Below are 13,292 nucleotides of genomic sequence, written 5' to 3'. Positions count from 1 at the left end.
TTGCTTATTCCAGAACAGAAACTTGGCTGTGTCTTTCAATAAGCAAAAGGTGCATTACAATGTATTTTCCCCAACAAGGGAGTCTTTGGGCTCTCTCCATGCAGAGAAAGGCTGCTGCTTTGAGCGTTTCCCCCAAGGTTTAAAGATTCCTGGATCAATTCTTCAGGCAGGCCTCAAGGACGCGTTCCAGCCTCCCTGCCCCTGCGCTCTGGGCTGAGGAGAACCTAGCACAGAGGCCTCAGGGAAGGCAGGTGGGGGTGGGCTCGTGGGCATCCTGGGCTCACTGCTGTCACACATCTTACCCATCTCCTATCAGTCTACATTCTCTGACGTTATCTACTCATCCATTCACTTAACACTCTTCGCTGCCCACCCACTATGTGCTTGACACTGCTGGTGATACAGCAGTGAGCAGGGAAGAAAGGTGCCTCCTGTCTCAAATAACAGTCAAGACTGGGAGCATTAGCGGGTGCTTTAGGGGCTTGCTGTGAGCAGGGACGGTTAATGCTGGGGAAGGAACGTGAACAGCCAGAGGGCTCAGCAAGAGCCAGGGCTCTGATGTGGGGAAGAGCTTCCCATTGCCAGACGGAGCCAATCTGGGAAGAGGCAGCAGCCTTTGACTTCATTCCAGTGGCAATGGGAGGGCCTTGGGGTGGGGGTATGAGGTTAAACAGGGAAGTAACTGCCCCGCTCCTTGGGAATGCATTTATTACTTTGACTTTGTTTCTTTAAATGCTCTTCAGGTATTTCAAGAATTCGGGGGCTGGAGGAGAGGGGAAGGAATTCCAGGACCAAGCCTTTGCGCAAGCAGCAGGAGAGGCAGCCAGGCTTCAAGAAGGCAGAGCTATTGGGACTGAGAGTTGTTGGAACAAGGTAGCTGACATGGATCAGGAAGAAGCCAGCCAGGCCAGCCTAGCAGGGTCCCTCAAGAGCCTGTTCCTAGAGGCACTGGAGAGCCCTTGAGGGTTTCAGGCAGAGGAAGGAGGTAAAATCTGCTCTAAATGGTGACTGAGTGGTGAAGAATGGCCGTGTGAGCAGGACAGGAGGTGAGAAGGCACTCCAGAGCCCTGCCACCTGCCAACCTACTTGGAGGTTAGATGGGGGTACAGGGAGGAGGAAGATGTGAGGAGCTGTTTGAAGACCAACCCATCTGCAGTCTCTCCTTTTGCCATCTCTATCAGCTCTTTGCTCAGCAGAAATGTTGTGGCTGTGCCCTTGTTAAGGATGTGAGTGTTTTACTGAGGATTTTACACGTTATTCCCAGTGGTTTACATGCCCACGTGGGCACCACAAGCTTCCTGCTTCACAACAGCATCTGAGCAGCATCCTGCGGGGAGAGGGAGGCAGCTGGCCATCTCACAGCCCCCTAGAAAGTTGGCATGGCTCTGGGGGTCAGGGCAGAGCCACGCCTCAGGCCACTGGAGGACAAGGGTGGTGGGCCCTCTACTTAGCACAGCGTGGGGACTGGGAGTCAGCACTAAAGGGGAACCTCTTTGCCAGTTTGGGGTGTCTGTCACATCACACCAATGAGCAAGAACTCTGCCCAGGTCACCATGGGGGTCCCACCCTCTGGGAGGGGGCTGCTGGGGCCTGACCTCAGGGGCCACATGGATATCAGGTTGGGGGTCAGCAGCCACTGGGGGTGTCACAGAGTGAGGACAAGGCACAGCCGGCTGGGTCCCCGTGTGGAAGAGGCAGGCTTCCTATGGCAGAAATCAATGAAAGGAGCCCTGCCATGCAGGGCTGAGGGGGTCTTGAGAGCAGATGTGGCTGCCAGCCTGACCTGGGTCTGGCCTCCCAGGCTTTCTGCTGGACACTCTGGATGTGCCCTGTCTAGCTCCTCAGCAGCCCAGGAGGCCCAATTCATCTCCAAGGTCAGAGTCAGGGCACCCTGCTCAGCTGATGGGAACTGGCAACTGATGGGCAGCCCTAATGACAGAGCCTCCCAGGACGGACCCTCACTAAGCAGCCTGACTGCTTGGGCTCTGGTGACCTTGCCCCCACCCCCAGCTGGATGTGGGTCTCTGCCCTAGGAGCTTTAAACTGAACAAGGGGGTTCCTGGGGTTCTGGTTACCTCCAGCTCTGAGTCAGGAGTCAGGGTCAGGCATGCCCAGTGTCCAAGAAGGACAAGAGATGAGACTGGCCACCCTAAGGCTCGGTGTCAGGGCCAGGAGAATGGGAGGATCCTAGGCCTTGACGGGCAGGGTCTGTCTGGAAACTATAAGGTCCAGCCCTGCGTCTCCTCCCTCCCTGTGGGGACCAGCCTCAGCTTCTCCGTCGCTCAAGTGGGCTGACCACCTCTGCCTCTGGCCTCGAAGGGCTGTTGAGAGCATCTTATCTAATAAAGAGGGAATATGCTAATTGACCATCACTCCATCACAAAGATGGCTGCACTCAGCTGAGGCCAAATTCCCATAAGGAGCCTTAACCAGCAATCAGCAGGGACCTGAGGCTACACCCTCCCCTGCCCCCATGGGGCTTGTCAGGGGACCTTAGGCTGCATCCCTCATCCTGCAGGGCTTGACAGGGGACCTCAAGGTGTGCTTCCCATCCTGGTGCTGGGCTAGGGGACCTTAGGCTGCTCCCCCGACCCCAGTGCCAGGCCAGGGGACCTCAGGCCACACTCCCCTGCTGGTGGGGCTTGATGGGGAACCTGAGGCTGTGCCCCCCTCCTGATGCTGGATGGGGGGACCTGAGACTGCACCCCCTCCCCCTGTCTGGAGGGGCTTGACGGGGGACCTCAGGCTGTGTCCCCCACCTGAAAGGACTTTATGGCAGACCTCAAGGCATGCCCCCCACCATGGTCTGGGCTGGGGGACCTCTGGCCATGCCCCCTGCCTAGCAGGGCTTGACAAGGGTGGGACTGACCAGGTCTGGATCTAGCCCAATGGGGGGTTAAGGAGGCGGAACCAGCAGGGTCTGGGTCTTACACGATTTTGAGGTGCATGTGGGTGGGCAGGGACTTGATTCTGGGTCCCATGGTGTGCCCCAGACTCTGACAGGAGGAATATTTTCATATACATTTTACTAATTTTCTTTCATCTCTGACACTTCTATTATACAGAAAGGGCAAATAGCAATATTAAATTATTTCCTCTAATTAATCTCCTTTTAATGTGCATGAATTTCGTGCACCAGGTCACTAATAAAATGAGATAGTTTCAGACACTCAGCCCTGGATTCCTTCCAGATAACAAAGCAGGCTTTCTGTCTTCCAGAGGGATTGTGAACATGGGCTCAGACCCTCATCCTGCACACCAGGGGCAGGAGCCCTCAAGGTTCACCTCAGATTAATTCTGATAAGTGCAGCCAAAGCATGGGCCTCAGAGAGCTGTCAGGGGGTTGGGGAGCCCCAAGGCCCTCATTTCCTGGGAGGCTCTGAGCAATAACACCAGGACCTTTCTCCCTCCCCCACTCCATGCAAAACAAAGGCGGACTACCTCGCTTTTTCAGTGAGATGGCAGGGCTGAGTGCACCCTGAGTATCACAGGGCTAGGGGGGAGGTGCCCCCCCAATTCCAATCCACGTTACTCCTATGTCTGTCCCTTCTCTCCACTCATCCCAAATCCAACCCCCACTCCTACATCTCAAGTGTGGCAATGGGCACTTCAAACTGCTTTCCATAAAGGAGCCAGAGTAATCTTTGTAAAATGCATTGTCCAGGCCCTGGTATTGTCCATTGCTCCTTGGGTAGAGTTGGAAACCTTCTGAATGGCCTCAGGAGCCTTCTCCCACCTTCTCTCCTGGGTCTCTCCCCCTACTAGTCCCCTCTGTTAGCAACACTTTCACTGCTTCTGACCCCAGGACATTTGCACATACTGCTCCCTCTGGCAGGAGCACCATCCCTGCTTTGCTTACTCTTTTATTTCTCAGCTCTGAGATAAAATGCCACATACTCAGAAGGCCCACAAATCTCACGCACAGGGCAGATTCCCCATTAATATGCCTTCTTGTTCCCCACCTTTTCCTTGTAGCCCTCATTAATGTCATCATGCTCCTGGAGCTGGTTTTGTTACTTTCACGTCTTCCTTTCCACCTCCTGACAGAGGGCCATGCTGGCTCACTGCTGAATCCTCCGTGGTCACACTGTGCCAGGCACGCAGTAGGGCAAACAGCTCTCTGCCTGCCAAGGACTGTGGAGAAGGGGAGGCCAGGCCATGCATTCTGGACCCCAGTGCATAGGCTCTGAGAGAGACACCAGGCTTATGTCTGAGACTTCCACTAAGAACCTAGGACAGGCCTGTCATTGGGCTGGAGGGGGTTATGTACATGGTAGGGATGGACATTTACCCACTAAAGCTCAGACATGGGGGGAAAGCAACTTTCTTTAGTTCCTATGACTGATGCTGCCCTCATCATAGGAGAGAAAGAAAAGTGTAACCTGGCCCATGGGAGATGGCTTAGGCTTTTCCCATTTAAAAGCTGTTCGGGGTATGACTCAGATCAGAAATTAAGGTTCCACTCTGTGCTTGTCATAGTCAGCTCTGACCACTGTAACAAAATACCAGGGACTGAATGGCTTAACCAGCCCCAGTTACATCATACAGTTTGGAGGCTGGAAGCCAGCTAATTCAGTTCCTGGTGAGAACTCTCCTCCTGGCTTGCAAACATTGCAGAAAGAGAGGGAAAAAAAGGAAGAGAGACAGCTTTCTAGCATCTCTTCTTATCATGGCACTAATCCTGTTAGCGTAGGTAATTAAATATTAATAAAGGAAGGAAGCAAAGGGAATCCGACATTGTTAAGCCTAATAAACTGGAGAGCTAAGTGGGATACTGACCCTGCTTGCTCCACCAGGAAACTACAGCTTCACAGACTTCTCAGGGGACCTCTATGTCCCAGATTACCAAGGAAGGAAGGAAAAACAGCAGGAGAAATTCCTCTGCTGGACACATGCCCAGTAGAAGTCAAGATGGCACAGAGGGAGGTGCTTCTACTATGAGGCATGTGTGTGGTACCGTAGAAACCAAGATGACGACCATAACGGCCTATCAGTCTAGCCTGGGAAAGGGATCAAATTGGACAAGGGACGCAGAACCTTGGAAGGTCTGGGAAATGGATTTGTTAGAGGGAAGGCCCAGCGCAAGCCTGCAAAAGCTTGGCAAGCTGATTGGATATTTTTAAGAAGGGATTGGTCCTACCCAGGTCTGAGATGATATAATCAGCCTAATGAAGAATGATATTCTCTCTCTCTCTCTCTCTCTCTCTCTCTCTCTCTCTCTCTCTCTCTCTCTCTCTCTCTCTCTTTTCTCCCTCTCTCTCTCTCTCTCTCTCTCAATACATGTGTGCCCCATTCATTAGCATCTTCTTTCTGCATAGCACCATGAGGCCCTAGCAGCCGCCTGAGGCCTGTGGCCCCATTGGGGGGCTCACAACCGAAAGCAGACTATCCTAGCCCAATGGGGACAGACATGCACTGAACAAATGGCACAAAAGTCTCTGGGCACTGGCCCTATTTAAGGGGCTGACGAAGACAAGATTGGACTTTTTCCCTGGCGGGCAGACGGGGATGGGACATTGGGAACCCAGGGGCAGTCCTTTGATTTTGCTTCTACAATAAGTCTCCCCACGAAGCCTCAACCTCCTAGACGTGGTTCTCCCGGAGTGCTTTCCCTGAAAACCCGTGAAAGAGCCCCATTTCCACTGCCAAAGTCCCATCATAGGCATCCCCCCTCATGGCCTCATTTAATCCTAGTCACCTCCCAAAGGCCCCACTTCCTCACGCCATTACATTGGGGGTTGGGGTTTCAACCTATGAGTTCGTCACTTGTCTCTCCTCCCTCTGGGCAGGTGTGTGTGCATGGCACAGCTGCCCTGCATCTGCACACATCTGTCCCAGCATGCTCTGCTCTGGGCAGTGGCCTTCCAGGCCTCACACCTCAAGGTTTATTTCTTTCTGCAAGGAGGTCTATCCTCCACTCCTGCAGGCCAGCAGCCTGGGCTCTCTCTGAGGCCTACCTGTGTCCCCCAGCTGTCCTGCTCACTGTCCCTGAATCCTCAAACATATCTGGGAGCTTGGCTGCCCTTGCAGGCTTCTTGCCGCTGAAGTGGCTCATGACTCCATTTCTGCTCTCTGAAGCCACCCCAAAATTTGAACCCGTCCCCCAGATTCCAGCCAGCAGGCAGGGACGGGGTTTAAGCTCTTCCTCCTATCATTTCCTCAAGTATCAAGGCTGTTTTTATGCCATCCTGGCCTCTCCCCACCCCTGCCCCTTCCTATCCCTCCAGCTGCAGAGGGACCTCCCTGTGTCACTGCCTTCTATATTTTTACACCACGCCTCTCAGTCTAACTCCAGGAGCCAAATTGGCCAATTTTGCTGGTGATGGATAAAGCAACTGCTTTAAAGAAGAAAAACCACTTCCTCTCTTAAAAAAAAAAAAAAAAAAAAAAAAAAAGACTTGGTTAGAGCTCTTGTCTTTCTGTGAACTGAAATTCATATCTAGTTTGGCCCTCGAAGCTGGGCAAGGATGTCTGTGTTTCAGGGCTGTGCACTCTGCCCCTGAACGGCGGGAGTCCTGCCGCGCAATATGAGCTACCGGCAGTGACAAATACAGCCGTTTTCCATTTTCACCATCATTTCTTCTCTCGAGTGTGGGAATGTAGTCCTCAGAAGCTCTGGGAGGAAGGGACTTTTACCCCAGTTTTACAGAGGTGATGGCAAAGTGTGGATGAGTTGGCAGAGCCTCCGGGGCTCCACCTACCAAGCCACCCTCTCCAGACTCATGTGCTGGTGACATATAGTCTCCTGCAGGTCTATCGGCTGCCCTTTCCCTAAAGGAAAGTATTTGATCCACTAGTATTTGATTTTCCTTGTTAACTCTCAGATTTCCCAAAGGGTTTTTCTACTCTTACAGGTAGCAATTGTCATTGTTCAGATAGAGACTGTAAAAGTTGGAGTTCGGAGCCTGTACAGTGCTGGCCTCAGATGGGGAGCGGCTCTGCCCTCACAGAGCGCCATCAGCAGCCCCTGGGCTTGGCGTCACACAGGGAGGGGTGTTCGGCCAGGACATGCTCTTCCACTAAGTGACGGCCTGAGGGGATCGACTCCTTCAGGGTTCTGAGCACCTGCTGCATGCTGCTGGGGACGTGCAGGAGGAATAAAGGTTCCTTGCCGCTCACAGCTGCGGGGGACACAGAGTTCGAGAAGTCATGGACACGGGGGCTTGCTGAAGGGCAGATCAGACCTGGGGAGGCCCTTCCGGGAGCAAGTGACCAGAGGTTGGGCTGCCAGGAGGAGAGGGTTTGCTCGGCCAGCAAGAGGTGGCAGTGAGGGGCTAATTCAGGCAGAATATAGAGAGGGTGGGGTGGGACCAAAGGAAGGAAGGCTCTGTCAGCTCTGAACCTGGGGTAACCTGACCAGCATTTTCAGAAGGCCGTACTCGCTGTGCAGTGGGGAGTGAGGTCCCCTCACCTTTCTTGCGCCATCTGGTGAAGCCCATGGGTGCCTGTTTGGAATAATGTTTTTGAATGCAAAAGATAAAACACGTATTTAAACCAGTGATAAAATACAAAGGAAGCCAATGATATGAGCCATTGGTATCAAAACAGAGCAGGAAAGTGGTGGTGGGAATCAGGCTCTCCCCCGGATCGCGAGAAAAGCATTGCAAGGATCCATGCACAGGCGATTGCGGTGTGGCTGGGTTTATTGGTGATGCAAACCAAAGGAGTCCCCTTCCTGGTGTTAACAGAAGAAACATTCAAACCTGTGAAGAATTTTTGTAAGTTTATTTGAGCCATACTGCCCACCAATTGCTGGGAAACAGACCCTTGACGGATTGAAATAATGCTCCTGAGAATGGCAGTTTTGCACCTTGGTTTATACATACAATCAAAAGAGAAGACATAAGTGGGTTAAATGAAATTCCTTGGCGAAAACAAAGTGGGAAAACCCCTAGACTTGGATAAAAAGTAAAATTATAGACACATGTTTTTTCACTTAGGTGGGTGCAGAATAGTTAACAGTCAGCGGTTCCCTCAGTGACAATGAGGGAATGGGTGGTCTCTGCAGAGCGGTGCTTGTGCTTTGAAGGTTCTAGAAAGAGGAAAATGACTTTGACATTCCAAGGATAAGTTATCATAGATGCAAAAAGGCAATAGACAGGCTCAGTAAAGGTAAAGACTGACCTTTGTCAGGGAAGATGCCAGCCTAGGATGTGACTACACACCATAAACTACTTTTAGTTAATGTTTTAATTTCAGACCATCCTTTGTGGTGACTTTAGGTCTCTGAGTTTGCAAGGCTGCCACGCAGGCCTTCCCTGAGCTAGTCAGGCTAGCATGTGGCCCCATTTCGTCCACTGGATTTTCAATATCCCATCCCCCTCTGCTCCAATCTCATCTTCAGCAAGGCAAAGGCCAGTGTTTCTGCTTCATGCTCCTCCGGAGCCTGCGCAGTCTTCTATGGGTCCCAAGTGGCCACTAGAACTGCATGGTTGCATGTTCCTGGAGGGAGAGAATGAATGAAAGGGGCAAAGTGTGAGTCGTAAAGAGTGAGAGGAAGGAAGGGAGGGAGAGAGAGATTCTTCACCGGAGAGTATATATTCACAGAAGCAGGAGCTTTTTCAAAATAACCAATCAACTTCCCAAGCTTTCTCAGACTTCTGATGGGTCTACCCCCAAGTCAATGAGCCCTTTCCCAGGTTAGACTGACAATCCTCTGGGTTAGGTTCCTCCCCCTGCGCCTTCTGACTTCTCTTGCAAATGTCCTTATCTCCTTTTGCTTCCCAGACAATCCAGTACTAATACCAGGAGAGGGAAAGGGGGGTGATAATCCTTGGGGGGCAATGCTGGGATCCCCTGCTTCCTGGTGAAGCAGACAGGCTCCGTGTCCCCTGCTGACTGTTCTTAACAGTGGCTGACTTCCCTTGCTCTCTTTAGCTAACTGTGGCCATAAAGCTCCTTTGTTCTTTAGCAACACCTTAACTAAGATCAGGGGGTGGTCTACACTGACCCCCTTCCAAATAGTGATGAACACGGAGAACTTCATAACTGGCACCAGCCACTGTGGAGCGATTTCTACTGGTGACAGTCCTGGCACTGTCCACGCCCCTGGAGTTTGTAGCCTGTGGTCACCCTTGAAGGAAAGGCCACATGCAGTTAGAGGCTAGTGCGAATAGAGGGGCCCGTGCCCAAGTTCAGGCTCCAGGTGGAGAATGCCCGTGCTGGCAGGAGGGAGCACTGAGGAGGGGGTGGCCACAATCCAGGTAGGGACAGTGGCTGCAAGGCAGGTGGCACAGAAGGAAGGAAGGTTTGGATTTAAGGTTGAGGTGATGCTGGGGTATAAACTGGGGGGTTCACATGTTCTGGCCTGGGGGCTGATGGGTGGTGATGTCATTTGCAATGCCAGGACTTGTCCTTGGGCCTAAGATTCCTGCTGTCGACATCTCCCTGGTTGTCTTTCAGGTCAATGAAATCTACCATGACGAGTCCTTGGGGGCCCACATCAACGTGGTCCTGGTGCGGATCATCCTGCTCAGCTACGGGAAGGTGAGTGAGCACCCAGGCCAGCGCCCCGTGAGCTGGGGGATGGTGGGCCCCCCAGTGAGACACGGGCTTCTCTAAAAGTGTCTATGTCTGCCCAACAAGTCTGCCTCTCCTGGCTGCCCTGGACTTTCTGTAAGACACAAGGAGTTTGTGAGCCATCCCATTGTCCTGCTCCCCTTTCCCCCTCACCCCTCATTTTCAAATGTAGGTTTAGTTATTATTCTGGTGTGGTGACTGCCATGGAAAAGATGGTTTATTGTCCACAGACCCCGCCACACAGGGCCACACAGGGAAGCACCTGGGTCGGTCCAGAGGTAGATGAGAGAGGGGAAAATGATAGCCTTCACTGGTTTCTGCAGGAAGGAATGGGTGAGGCACAGTAAGTAGGGGCGGGATTGACATGTGGATCATTTCAGCAGGTTTAGGGCTGTTTCTAATTGTGTGGTGTCTGGGATAGTGGCCCAGAGTGAGACTCTGAGGAGGAGGTGCTTGGGCTGTACTCTGGATTGCTTGCTTGGTTTGCATTTGAGAAGCATGCTCCATAGTGAGTCCTTGACTATCTCTAGGACCGTTCCTCCAGGGTCAGCAAGGCTCCAGATATCAGGGCATCAGGAACACAGTTAACACGCCGTTCATGTTGACACCTGCCCACATCTTCAACGTGTGCCCTCCTCTTCTCATACTGCTCACCCTCTGCCCAACAGGGCTGTCCTGCCCTCCCTACCTCCTCTCACGTAAAACTTGGATCTACCTTTTTCAGCAACATGCATTGGTCTATGCATGTTTTGTGCATTGGAAGAGAGAGCCCGCCCCAGATAGCTGAGATGGAAGATAAAAAGAGATGTGAGGAAAGAATGCCAGTAGAGCCTGCCAGCTGGAACTGAGCAAGAGCCTGCACCAGGCAGCTTAGAAGCACTTTCTATACATTAACCCAATGCCAGGACAGATGGGAGGGGGAGCTGTGGTGGTCCCCATTTCACAGAGAAGCACACTGAGGCTCAATGCAGTACAGTGATGTGACGGCAAGTGGCCAAAGGCATTGGACTCCTGGGAAGTTGGGCTTCCGACTCTGGCAACTGAATTCTGGAGTCCCTAGCCAACCTTACTCAGTGTGCTAAAAATCAAACTGTGGTAAGATCAAACCCCTCAGGCGTAGTCATTGGGTAAAGGGTTGTTAACTCCTCCACTTGAAAACAGTCTCTGCCTTAAAAATAAAATTCCACTGCACACAACTTACAAGGTGTGCAGTATCAAAATGACAATGAAGGGCTCATTTGGCACAGTGAAATCTAGAAATAAGGCACTGGAACCCACCCTCCTTACCCTGGGAAGCATGTTTCTCTAAAATGAGGGAAGTAGCCACAGTAAGGGCACCAGCCACAGACACACAGAGAGCATAGAATCTGCCAGAGCATCCATCGAAACAAGGAGATTGGTGAAAACCTACCTGCAGTCATCTCTCATGCCTTATCAGGACCTTTAATGCATTACATTTTAATAAGCATAAAAATTTCAAGTGATATAATGAATTAAGTTAAATTCGTAGTTATATAATTTTCCCTTGCCCTACACTTTCAAGACCCACAGGTTGAGAACGGCTGCTGTAGAGTAGGGGTGTCGAATTCAATCAGAGAAGGGGCCAAAATCTAAAATCCAGCCTAAATCGCGGGCCGAATGGTTTACTGAACAGTCATAAACTGACAATGTCATAAACTGACAGCGGAGTGCAGTGATGACAGCGCGGTGCGGGCCACATTGCAAGGCCTGGCGGGCTGGATTTGGCCCGCGGGCCTTGTGTTTGACACATGTGCTGTAGAGCCTAAGACCATCGGAAAACACAGATGTTTACATTATGATTCATAACAGTAGCAAAATTACAGTTATGAAGTAGCAACGAAAATAATTTTATGGTTGAGGGTCACCACAACATGAGGAACTATATTAAAGGGTCAAGGCATTAGAAAGGTTGAGAACCATTGCCGTACAGAAAGAAGCTGTGCTTTCTTTTTGAGGGATGATAGAACACTTAAAAATTACAATAGCATTTATGTCATAAAAAAAAATTCAGCAACTTTTATACAGCAAAAAACTGCCCAGCCTCTGACTCAGTGCCCCAAAATGAGGAAGAAGAAGGGTGCATAAATGGAAGATCCAACTACTTTGAAAACCAAAACCAGGTCTTAGGAAGAAGAATGAGAGCATTTGGAGAAAGAAGGCGAACAGTGCACTGCAGATCGCAGGCCGCTGCGTAGGTGCTTTCCAAGGTGAACAGGAGAGAAGGAATGCGAGGTTAGTTTGAACACATGTGAACAATCCAAACCACATCCTAAAGAAAGCAAAACCAAAGACATCATTCAGAAAAAGCAGATATCAATAAATTAGAAACAGAAAGAAGTGATAGAATCAATCAGAAACAAGCCTTGTAAAAGGCAAACCTAGAAACAAAAGAGAGGAAGCCAAGCTAAGCGGGTGTGTTACCATGTAACCTGCACCTGGGTGCTTCTGTGGGCAGAAGAGGAAGCACAGGAGCTGTGGGGACGGGCAGCTCTGGGAGAGCTCCACCTGGCCCTTCTCCCACCTGGTCACTATGAAGCCCAGAGGGACTAGTTGGGGGCGTTGTACACACCTTCCTTCACCAACTGACTGGCCAGGGGAGCTGTGAGAGGTACTCGGCCTGGTATGCAGGCTGATGGCCGTGCATCCTAGACACACTCTGGTCTCAGGGAAGGGAAGCCTGGGGAGGCCCATGCCTGGCAGTCCCGCCCAGCCTCCATTCTCAGGCAGGGGTCTTTGGAATGTCCTTCTGGACTCTCCCTTGTCCCTAGTGGAGTAGCCATCAACATGTTCCCTCTTCCCCCGGTTCCTTCCTCTCCCCAGATCTGGTCCTTCCATCCCTTCCAGCCCCAGCCTGGGGCCCCTCCCCAAGGACCCTCCGGTGTCTGAGGAATTCTCAGGCTTTTAGAATGGGCACAGTTCTATCCACTCCCTGTCTCTTTCTAACACTGGAGACAATGGGACACTTGGGGTCCTGGGAGTAGAAAGGGAAGAAGAAGCATTCATTGGTGTGGGCACCGGTGGCAGGTGGTGTTTCCCAGGTGGCTCCCATATTGATTTAAAAGAGAACCTGGGAATTGGGCAAGGCTCCTTGCTTACCATGCTGGCATCGTGTTGGCTCTTATTCGGCTTGATAAGTGTCTGAGTCCTTCACAGTATTGGTCACTCAACTGAACAAAGCCTCGCTATTTTAACTTCTCCCTTCTGGTAACCTCCCTTTGGTCTCTGTATGAGTCTCTTTTTGTTTGGTTTGGGTTTTTGTTGTTTTTTATATTCCATACAGTGTCCTTCCCTGTCTGACTTATCTCACTTAATATAATATGGTGAGGATGTGGAGAAAAGGAGCCCCTGTGCACTGTTGTAGGACTGCAGACTGGTGCAACCACTGTGGAAAACAGGAGGGAAATTCCTCAAAAAACTAAAAAATAGAATTACCATATGACTCCGCAGTCCCACTTCTGCGTATTTATTGGCGGGGAAAAGGGGGGGGGCTGAGGGGAGACAAAAACCACTAATTTGTAAAAATATATGCACCCTGATTTGCATTTCTCCTGTGTTCAGAATGGGCAGGTGGGGGGCTGTGGCTTAGGAGAGTATGGGCACCGTTGAAGGGAGGACTGTGGCGGGCTGTGCTGGGGCCATGGCCACAGGGATGGAGAAAGGAGGGCAGACTAAAGAGAACTTGAGGGGGAAAACCAGGAAAGTGTGGGTGCTAAGTGGATGAAAGTGGAGAGGCTCTGAGTCTCTGCCTTGGG

General features: G+C 51.3%; 1 protein-coding gene across 2 annotated transcripts in view; it reads left to right on the top strand.

Annotated features, from left to right (window-relative positions):
- Positions 1–13,292, top strand: part of ADAMTS2 (ADAM metallopeptidase with thrombospondin type 1 motif 2) — a 237,261-nt gene that overhangs the window by 145,688 nt on the left and 78,281 nt on the right. For both annotated transcript variants that reach the window (XM_084885158.1, XM_084885159.1), the window contains exon 5: positions 9,403–9,486. In XM_084885158.1, the coding sequence (XP_084741284.1) occupies positions 9,403–9,486 (84 nt within the window). The remainder of the gene's footprint in view (positions 1–9,402; positions 9,487–13,292) is intronic.

The sequence above is a fragment of the Pipistrellus hanaki genome (assembly GCF_964339955.1).
Source record: "Pipistrellus hanaki genome assembly, chromosome: 5".
Taxonomy (NCBI): domain Eukaryota; kingdom Metazoa; phylum Chordata; class Mammalia; order Chiroptera; family Vespertilionidae; genus Pipistrellus; species Pipistrellus hanaki.
This window is presented reverse-complemented; position numbering and strand designations above follow the sequence as displayed.